General features: G+C 38.0%; 2 protein-coding genes across 2 annotated transcripts in view; one reads left to right on the top strand and one right to left on the bottom strand.

Moving 5' to 3' along the window:
• Nucleotides 1-694: 694 nt before the first annotated feature.
• LOC140134276 (patched domain-containing protein 3-like) lies at nt 695-7,347 on the bottom strand. Its single transcript, XM_072154857.1, has 4 exons — nt 6,404-7,347; nt 4,679-4,800; nt 3,163-3,308; nt 695-2,400 (listed from the first exon to the last, which is right to left on the bottom strand). The coding sequence occupies exons 1-4, from the start codon at nt 7,142-7,144 to the stop codon at nt 737-739; spliced, it is 2,673 nt and encodes an 890-aa protein (XP_072010958.1). The 5' UTR covers nt 7,145-7,347; the 3' UTR covers nt 695-736.
• The window catches only part of LOC140134157 (mycolipanoate synthase-like), a 22,137-nt gene continuing 18,206 nt past the window's right edge, over nt 7,260-11,190 (top strand). Inside the window, exons 1-3 of the mRNA XM_072154794.1 lie at nt 7,260-7,323; nt 9,584-9,658; nt 10,324-10,477. Coding sequence (XP_072010895.1) covers nt 7,260-7,323; nt 9,584-9,658; nt 10,324-10,477 — 293 coding nt within the window. The remainder of the gene's footprint in view (nt 7,324-9,583; nt 9,659-10,323; nt 10,478-11,190) is intronic.

The raw sequence follows: 11,190 nt of genomic DNA, 5'->3' as shown, positions 1-11,190 counted from the left end.
AAATGTTGACTCAAAAAGAAAGCAGAGGAGTGGACACTTAAAATGTAACATAAATCCAACACAGCTGAATATCTAATTTCCAGTGCATATAGTAAGTCCAAAACATTTTTACACATAAGCCTCAGAAATAATAAATGCTATAGAAGGAAATCAGATCATCAACCTCTAGTCCGGTCTCCAGATCTCCAACATTTGCCAACATTTTTGGTTTACAAATTTTTCCATGGATTTAAATGAGTAAATTGTAAAAAGATTGCAAATATTTCAGTATCTTAATAAGACATGTCAAGTACAGTCAAGGCATTGTTCCTATATCAAAGAAATTGCAGTATATATATATATATATATATATATATATATATATATATATTTATATTTATTTATAATAAAGATTATTCAGGTTATGTAACCCTAATACAGTGGTTCTCAACCTTTCTACTGCTGTGACCCCGCATTACAGTTCCTCATGTTGTGGTGACCCCAAACCATGAGATTCGCAGTAAAAACGCAATAAAATTGCGGCTCCGATGGCTTTAGGCGACCCCCGGTTTCGGTTGTTCGACCCCCGCTGGGGTCGCGACCCACAGGTTGAGAACCACTGCCCTAATAGCTATGTCAAATCTTATAGAGAATTAAAAAAAAGTTAATGTATTGAAACAATGAGGCCCCATGGGGATGAACTGATCTGTTTTAGGAATGACTTTATATTATAGTCCCGTCAGGAGTAAACTCAAGGTTAAGGGCGATCAGAGTCAAGATTTGGTGATTTATTTGAAAAAATGACCATATTGTCACAACCATCAAAATGTGTTTCTTTGATTTCATTGCCTAATATTTGCTTTTCTGCATTACTTTTATTTTTTGCAATATTATTATCCTTCATGCAACTACCAAAGAATGTTAGAAAAACAGGGAGGAAAACCAGTCCATGTATCATACCAAATGCAATAACAAGGAATATGATTTTAAAAAATGTCCTGAAGATGTAACTCTCAGCTGCAGAAAGGACTATCACCCCCAGGATGGTGGACACAGCTCCCTGTACTATAGGATACCCAAGAGAATGTAAGGCCTCGATCAATTTCTCATTGGCTTTGCCTTTGTGATTCGAGACAAAAGCATAGGAAATGTGAGCAGAGAAGTCTACAGAGAATCCAATGCAGATGACGAGGTTGATCATGGAGATGGAATCTAAGTTGACATCCCAGTAAGCCATGAAACCTGTAACACCCACTATAATAGATGCTATGGTGAATGTCACCCACAAGGAGCACAGAGGATTTGGAATTAGGAGGATTGAGATCACAAACATGGTGGCCGCAGCGACTGCAGTGTTCTGTATGGTGTTAGATATGATTACGGCATATTGGTCAAAATAGATAAACGCTGGGTGATAGACAAGAACCGGGATCTCACACGTCTTTGCTGAATGTCGGACTTGGTTTAACAGGTTTCTCTCATCCACTGCTGATGTAACATTTACTGTCTGGATAAAGAAACGGGAAGCTATTATATTGCCTGACTGAATGTCTACATCTTGCTTAAAATCTGGGATTCTAGTAAATAATACTGATAAATTATCAATAAAATTATTTTTGTCACTAATGTTCAAGTTCATCTGCTGAGCCATCTCTCTATACACTGTGAACCAGGACTCGGAGAGAGACTTACTAACATAGGGATCATCTATAAAAGACTCCAGACAACGGTCAATTTTTCCCTGAACATCTAAATCCCAGTATGAAAGCTCCTCAGTCACCACAACCATCACTCTAGGACCGTACTCTGAAAAATATAAATCTTCATCATCGTAGAAGGAACGAACATAAGAGCTATCAGTAGCTAGATTGCGTAAGTCAATGCCTTCCTGAACCTGAAAACATCCATATATACTGCTGGCCAGATATCCTAAGTACAAAATAAGAACAAAAATCTTGGTCCAGATGTTAGTCAGAAATGGTCCATACTGATTCCGAAAAAAATTTGTGACGGGATGATCAGTCTCTTTACCAGAGATCTGGCTGTATCCTCCTCCAACACAGCACATGTTATAGGCAGAAGATCGATGGGTGTCTTTCTCTTCTGCCACCTTCTTACAAATGAACCAATGCCTGTTACTCTCTTCTCTTCTGCCATTGAGAGCTAAGAAAGCCCCGAAGCAAGTGACGTTATACAGGAAGCAGAACAAGATGGCCGTCCCAGTGTATATACAGAATGCCTGCACAGACTGGAAGGAGGTCAGAATTCCAATGTAGAAAGCTAGAACATCTGTGAGCGTTGTGATTGTTATGGAGACTGCAGCCTCAGCGTATGTATCTGCCATTCTGTCTTCAACTTTATCCTTTACTTTAGTTTGTTGCCAGCTGGAAATCATAATGAACATATCATCCACCCCGACACCTACAAGTAACAATAGAAACATCTATAATAAATATATTTTTATATAATATTTTTATATAGTAAAATATGTATTTGATATTTGTGAGAAAAAATAAACAATAACAAATTTACTGTTTTTAAAATTTACTGTTTTTAAAATAAAATGTTTTTATTGCTCAAGTCCTTTAAATTTTATTTGTGTTCTGTAACCATGTCTAGATCCAAAAAGCATGAAGTAGCCTTTAAAATATGAATATGATCATGGAAAAGAACTTGAAAGTTCACTTAGCCTTATGCTACCATGATGCCCTCTTGGAACTGGGGCATGGGGGTGGGAAAATCTGTGGCGGTTTCTACCTTTTTCTGTGCTCAAATATAGGGATGAGCAGACCTGATTGGGTGTTCGCCAGCCTATTCGACAATATGTCCGTGTTGCACGGCCAAACCTAAACTAAAACTAGGGGTTCGCTCTTCTCTGCTCAAAAGGCATCCATGCATGCACCCCAAAGACTCTAAACATACCTAACCTAACTTCACCAAGTAATGGCTAGTAAAAAAAAGAATAGAGGGCTCTTGAATGGGTTAATCCAAGGATGTGGCTAAAAGTTGTGGGGGCGCTGTGTAAAGTTAGATTAGACAGCGCTAACCTTTGTGAAATTTTTTACTGTACAGTTTAAAATTGTCTAGTCTAACTTTGCCTTGTCTATCTTTTAGACAATATTAGAAAATCGACCTATTGTTTCTATTTGTTGAAAATGATCACCTCAATTTGTAGTAACTTACCAAGAATGAGGAACGGTGCATTCCCAACCGTAACAACAAAGGGCACTCCGCATAGTAACAACAAGCCAAAACTAGAGACAACAGCCAATCCAGAAGAAATAACTCCAAACGCAGCCACCCAGAATTTGTTCCTCACACAATCAAATCTGTAAGAGAAGAAAATCTGAAATGTTGATAATTTAGAAAGCAAAGTGAAAAGAGGATGCAAGAGCACTGTATGTTAAAGGAAATCAACCACATAGATAACATTAAAAAAACTATTAATACTCACCTGTGCTTTTCTTCACCTTGATCCTGGCGGTGTCCATTGCTAATCTTTACATTCCGGGATCAAGTAGAAAACAAAGTTATAAATAGCAGCACCTAGCTTTGGGACAAGATGTCCGGTGCTCCGGACTGCTAATTATTCATGACCTTGCATGGGAGAGCGAGGTGACGTCACTTCGATCTCTCAGCATGGGAAACAGAGGTGGTGAGGGCATGCATAATTTGCAGCCCCGAGCGCCAGACATCTAGTCCCCGCACTAGGTGCTACTATTTATATCGTTGTTTTGTAGGTGATTCTGGCGTGTCAAGATTAGCGACGGACAGCGCCAGAATCAAGGTGAAGAGGAGTGGAGGTTAGTATTAATAGGTTATTTAATTTTATTTAGGTGCTTGATTTTTTTATAATGAGCCATAGTAAATCTGTTATTTAACATCATTTTAAAATTATAACTATATAATTATAAATTAGGGATCATAATTATAAAAACATTATAAGAGACATAAATAATTCTTATATGGATGATGCTATTTAAAATAAATGATATTAGGTCCCTAGTGTGAAATAATCTGTGTGATCAGTACATTAGTCAACCATCTAATTCTCAGCATTATTTCTCAGCAGTATTTCCATTCATTCTGAATTTGGTGTATCCATGAAACAGTGGGTGGTTTGGACCAGGAGCGTAACTACAGTGGTAGCGCCCATAGTAGTATGGGGCCCAGTGTCAGGGGGCCCTGGCATCAGATCTGACACACTAAAGAATGGAGGATGTGCACCATTATATACATATTATATTGTACAGTGCACATTATCCATAGTACACTGCTTGAAACGGCAGTTCTGCTAAGAAATTTCACGGTAGAGGAAAGCAGAACGTCAGGACTAGGGATCTATCATCTCTTGTTCCTGCTGTATACTTTTCCCATGTAGTCAGCAGCTACTGGGAGAGATCTGTGTAAGTGTATAAATGTATATATCAGTGCATAAAGTCGTGTATGTTTCTAAGAGTGTGTAAATGTGGGCAGTATACAAATATGTATATTTTTTGAGGGTGTAGGGGGCCCCACTCAGAAGTCTGCTATGGGGCCCTAGCTCTCCAAGTTACACCCCTTGTTAGGACCATCTGTTATTATTAGAAATTGGGGACAGGGGGGTTGTTTTAGGATGAACATTAGTGCCCATGAGCTTTTTGATGTGACCCTTAGGAGAAATGACAAATACTTAATTTTATTAGACAAGTGATCTTACCTTATACAGGACACAATAGAAAAGAATATGGTGATAAAATAAGTAATCGCAAACAATGGAATTACAGACTTTGTGATGCCATCAAATTCCTGCTGTCGTGATAATGATGTGAAATAAGATACCTGACATACAACACAAAAGCAATGTTTTAGTGACAAATACAAGAGCGATAAAAGGAAACGTAACGATTCAAATATGGTTACATAGAATGTCAGCTGACGTCCCAGTTAATTTTAATAGGATTAAATTTGATATAAATGTTATTAAAAACTCAGATATTGGGGCAAATTTACTTACCCGGTCCATTCGCGTTCCAGCGGCGGCTTCTCCGCTCTGGATTCGGGTCCGGCCGGGATTTAATAAGGTAGTTCTTCCGCCGTCCACCAGGTGGCGCTGCTGCGCTGAAAGTAAACTCATCGCGCCGGAATGCACCGAGCTGGACCAGGTGAAGGTAAGCGGTCCTTATGCGACACATTTTCGGTTTTTAAATGCGGCGGTTTTTCCGAATACGTCGGGTTTTCGTTCGGCCACGCCCCCCGATTTCCGTCGCGCGCATGCCAGCGCCGATGCGCCACAATCCGATCGCGTGCGCCAAAATCCCGGGGCAATTTAAGTACAAGCGGCGCAAAACGGAAATATTCGGGTAACACGTCGGGAAAACGCGAATCGGGCCCTTAATAAATGACCCCCATAATGTTCCAAATGAGAGGTGAGTTCAGAGAATCAGTTATAGAATCTGTCGAATTTGACCAGTAAAGCAAACATGCACACCTTAAGCATCGGTGGGGGGGGGGGGGGTGTTGTTTAATTCAAATTAAAGGAAACCTACCATGAGGAATCTACCATCAGAAGTAGATCTGATGGAAGATACCTTCGGCCTGCCTCTGCCCTAATCTGTAGTCTAATAATCCTTATCAAAAATATTTATCTTAGTTATTTGTAAATTAACTGCAGAGGCTACTGGGGTGTGGAGTAGCCTTGGCTTTATTAAAATAAAGTTTTTAACAAGATAGGTTAGGATTATTAAATTACAGATTATGGCAGAGGCAGCAGGAGGAATCTACCATCACATCTACTTCTAACAGGAGACTACTAATGGAATTTTTCCTTTAAGACACAACTAAGGAACGATTGTCGGTTCCCTGGATTACACTTTCTAATCCGATGTGATAATAGAAGGGAATTTTTATTCCTGTACTGGTGCCTTAGACTCTTGACTCGTATAGGAACATTTCCTGACACCATTTCTTTAAGAAAAATTTCAGCCTTATATAGTTTAAATGAATGAAATATTTTCAAGTTGAATCTAAATGATTGTTGTTGGGATACTCTAATAAAATAAAATTGAATGTTTCTGTCACATGTAATAAATGAATGAAAATTAAATGAAACAGCTACTGGAGACGTGAGGGGTTGGGTTGCTCCATCATTGAAGTAGGAATTAAAGCACTTACAACATTTGGCTTAAACTCCTACTATAAAGACGACTTTGCAATCTAAATAAAATATGGGGAATATACATTTTCTATATGACAGCACATAAATAATAAGTATATAAATTTGTATACTACTAATTTTTATTTTACTACTATGAAATTTTTATTTTGATGGATGTAGTAACCTTACAACAAAATGTTAAAAAGATTTTGATATATATATATAATGGCAAAGTATTACATTAAATTATTTTCGTACTTGCTACAGAAATTATATAAACTTAATTACCTTGATTTCATTGAGTTGTAAGGTATTCTTTGAGAAAAATGTGATAAATTCGTTGATCCACTGCAGACTCTTTTCTCTGTCGTTCTCATCGTCTTCTCTCAGATAATAAACTAATCTGATGGCTTTGGCTTTTTGGACAATATTTTCTGAATTCAGTTGCACTCCCCCCAGGTATGTTGCTAGAAATGAACTATTTTCAAACATGGGATATTGTATATGTATTGTCTCTATCAGACTCACGTTGCCTTGTACTGCAGATAGAAGGGGATTAGGTGAGATACATTTTGGTCCCTGGACCTCGGCACACAGTTGCTGAAATGTGAGAGTTGTGTTAGTTTCAGGATCCATCACGGTGAAGTTCTGCACCATCTCATCCAACTTCATGAGTTCTTCAAACGTGTCACTGTTTAGGACATTATCAGATGTGCTCACGGCCAAGAGAGAGACAAAGGAACCTTCTGTGTACAATCGCGATGCAGAAAACTGTCCTGCATCATTGGTGGGAAAATGTGTCCTTACAAATTCTCGCTCAGTTTTAGCCGGACCTCCAATTGGTGTGAACTGTTCTTCAATGTCATTCGCTTGTCTCTGAGGTAAAAAGTAAAACCCAGCTCCCAAACCAGCAGATAAAACAAAAGGAATAAGAAGGAACCACCAGGGGTACCTTCCCACCAGCTTACCAAGCCACCTGAAGGCTCGAGAGAGAGGTCTCTGTATACAGTCTGTGTGACACCTGGACATTCTCAATCCTTGGTTATCTACAAAGAATAAAGAATTGAAAGGTTTCCAGTGTTAACACCATATAGAATATAATGTAACAAGAGGAACCTCAGATAAGTCAATAGTACAAGACACTATGAAGAAGAAGAATCACAAAGGTTTTCGTTCTTTACAGGATCTAAGTGAGAAGGAAGATCTAAGTGAGATGGATGACATGGTAACTAAAGAACAGGTGACCTTTGTATCTGTGTTCTTCAGAAAATGACGGTCACAATATCATTCGTTATAAATAAAGCAGAAATAGGATCACATGGAGATCATTTCTCAGGCAACCTGCCAAATAAAATATATTACGCTGTAAGGTCAATGACCGATTGGTTTCAAAGTTTTTTTTTAATGGTTCTGTAATTAAACACTAAGAACACATATTTCCTGCTCATAAGGTAGAAGATAAACTGTTGATCACTGGGATTCCAACTTCAGAACTTCCCAAATAAATGAAGCTCTGTTTCATGTGCATCAGTAGTTAGAAAGTTTTAGGTATCTTCCTTGTGCACCAAAATATACAGAATTACTGAAAATAACATTTTCCAGGATCCTATTCTGTTGTCTTCAAGGGATCGGAAGATTTTTTTAGGTTTTACTGAATTAGAACTTTATAAAAAAAGTTCTCCCTGCTTTTGGACACCATATTGTTCCAGGATGGCAATTGTGCACATCATTAAGGGGGTAATTCTGGACCCACTGGACCACCGCTGACGTAAGCCGGCACCCGGGATCGGAATCGAAGTGGCACCCGCTTTTCACCAGAATTGCCGCAAAGCTGGTTGGACTTGTTGTGGCGTGGTACCACCAGGTCGTTCCACAGGCATGACTTTGTCCACAGTGGCAGCCAAGGTGAGGTACAAAGACGTTAAGCAGAGTTGTAGTCAGGGACAGGCAGGAGGTTAAGGCAGGCAGCGGAGGAGTGTAGTCAAGAAAGAAACAGGGGTCACAACGGGAAATCACAAAACCAACAAAGGGCATGGAACACAGCTTTTTATAGGGTACAAGGCACTAAGATCTGGCAGGGTATATGGAATATATATAATTCTGGTAAATGGCCAGCACCAATTAACGGTGCGCTGGCCCTTTACATTTTCTGAAGCCGGTGCGTGCACACCCTAGGAGAAGAGATAGGGGGTTGATTTGAATTTTTTATTGATTTTTTTTTACTTTTAAATACTTTTTTTTTGTATTTTTCAGACCCATGGTACTTTAATCCTAGGTTGTCTATTTGATCCTAAAATATAGTGCCATATAGCAGTATATGGGGATTTGCCACATCATTTATTACAATGTGCAAAAGCATGACCCGAGGCTGTCATAGTAACCGAGGTCATCAGGGGCCGGGGGGGAAACAAATCCAATATGGCGGCGCCTTTGGGATTTAAATGCCTCCGGCAGCTTTGTCAGATGCATTTACAGGGTTAACACGCACGATCGGTGTCAAGATCGACCGTCGGTGTTGCGGGTAGATGTTTGCTGCAACATGCAGCAAACACCCACCTCGTATGGAGGTAAAACAAAGATAAGACAATCCCCCCTCAAAAGAAATAAAGGTGCAAATTTACAAACTTAACACAAATGTCTCCCTTAATCTTTTGTATCCATACATGGTTAAAGAGGATTTGGGTTCCTATACACTCATAATGTCCTTGTCCTCTTCAGAGCAAGACATTTGATCATTGTGCGTCTTATAAAATAATAATGTTGATTTACTGCCAACTATGAAGGTTAAATGTAAAATGGATACGGTAGTTGTTTTTGTCACATGTATGATTTGCGCTTTTTTTTTCTTTCCTTTTTTTTATATTTGGCTTAAGATTATGTCCTTTTGACGTCTCATTTTTTATTACTTCTTGAGAAATGGTAAGGCACTCAATGTAATGCAATCGACTAAATAACATATATAAATGGAAAAAAAATAGAATAAAGAATAAGATAAATAAAGAGATTGTTATCTAAAGCAGCAAAGGTCAAAAGTGATAAAGATATGCTGGATAACGCATTTGCATCCCCCTTTGACGTGGATAAGTTGGAAGCTTAACATCAGTACCTTGGAATGTTTTATTGGACAGTCTTTGATAAAACAGGTCATCATTGACAACAATAAGGAAGGGCGGGATAGACCAACTAATACAAATTGAGTGAATCATAAGGCTTCTCAGCAATCATTCCATGTCCTGGACATGTAAGTACTGGGGGATTATATTATATTTACTGGAAAATGATTTTTTTTTGTTTTCAGTTAGAATTTGTAACCTACCCCAGGAATTAATAATTTTTCTTATTTTTTTTAAAGTTTCTATCTATATATTATTTATATGTATTTTGCCTATTAGTGTATTCTTAGTATATAACAATTCAAAAAAATATTAAAATCAGTGCCATGATCATTACAAGGTATTATTCTTTTAGAGCTGGGATTGTCAACAATGGATGAAGTAGAGGATCCCATAGCCATAGTTGGCATAGGATGCAATTTTCCTGGAGGTAAGTGGTGGATATGAAGAACATAAATGTACTTAATGGGGGGTCATTTATCTTTAGTGATGACATTTATGTGTGTCTTTTCTTATTTTTTGTTGGATTGTTGGATTTATCTTCAAGGTTGATATATCAGGTAACTGAGTCTCTCGGTATTTTTTGACTTTCTATTAGTCTCAGAATCTTCTGCAGCTTTTTCTAAAGTCTTTCCTTTGCCTGGTCAGGTCTAGAGTTTACGAGCAACTTATTAACCACTTCTAAACAACTCATTAACCAAAATTGTGATTTTTTTCATACATTCACATCTAGATTTTAAAGTTATATCAGACGCAACGCTGAAAAATTCCTGCGCCGCTAACTTTGTTAGGCGAGTGGAAAATTTGCTAATTTAGGAGCAAATATATCAAGTGTGCCAAAAAAATTCACAAAAATAACAGAAAAAAGAGAAAATTCTAAATGATCCCCTTTGTATTTTAATTCCAACCTGTTGTAGTTTTAATTTTAACAAGCAGATTTAGATTTTTCTTGCCGATGGGGATGGATTTAAGTTATTTTAATAAATTTGCTTAGATAAAATTCATATGCATTAAATAAGGTAAAGAACTGGAACACATGTATGAATGATTTTGGTTCTGTCTAATATGTGTATGCGTAAAATTCTCATTCAACAGGTGAAGGATTTGAAAATTTTTGGAAAGTCATTTTTGAGGGCAAAAATTGTACAACAGAGCTACCTGACGAAAGATTCGACCTAAAAAAATGGTACGACTCTGATCAAAACAAACCAGGCAAAATATACACTAACCGAGCCGCTTTTGTTGAAGGGTAAGTACTGTGTGTCCATGAACTATCAATGCTAAAGGCACAATGTAGACATTTGGGGGACATTTAGTCTGTCTTTTTAGTCGAACCTGTCTATTTTTTTAATCAAATCTGCCATTTCAAAAGATTGCAAAAAAGTCTGGTCTCTTGAAATATTTGGAGTAGGCCAATTCTACGCTATTCTATAGCACATAGAATTGCACTACAACTTGCACTAGGAACAGATACAGGTTAAAGCTAGGCCACTACTCTGCCGGGCATGTCTCCGTCATGCCCACTTGGTGGGAGGGAAGTAGTTGCAATTTCTTGCCGATGCGCCAGGAAGTGATTCTATATAAAGGCTTCTATATATTTTAATAAATGGTTGTCTGTGCATTGCATGCATGAAAAACGAAAAAAATTTGAGAGAAAATAATGGGGCAGATGTATTATTGTATCTGCGCCATAAAAGTTTCGGGAACTCACGTATATTTTTGGCGCATAATTGTTGCGGATCATTTATAATGAGTTGGCATCAGAAAGAATATTTGTTTCCGATTATCCCGACTCGTCCATATTTTTTTGGCGCAAGTAGGCGTATATTTTTCACATCATCCGCCGCATTTCTGTGGAGTTTGACAGCATTTTTAGGTGCAAATTTTGGCGTAAAACAGACCAGGAAAAAAACAGTTTGACATCGAAATTTTTTTAAAAAGGCGCAGTCCATATAAGATTTT

The sequence above is a fragment of the Engystomops pustulosus genome, chromosome 5 (assembly GCF_040894005.1).
Source record: "Engystomops pustulosus chromosome 5, aEngPut4.maternal, whole genome shotgun sequence".
Lineage (NCBI taxonomy): Eukaryota > Metazoa > Chordata > Amphibia > Anura > Leptodactylidae > Engystomops > Engystomops pustulosus.
The sequence above is the reverse complement of the archived record's forward strand: the minus strand, read 5'-3'. Positions and strand labels throughout refer to the sequence as shown.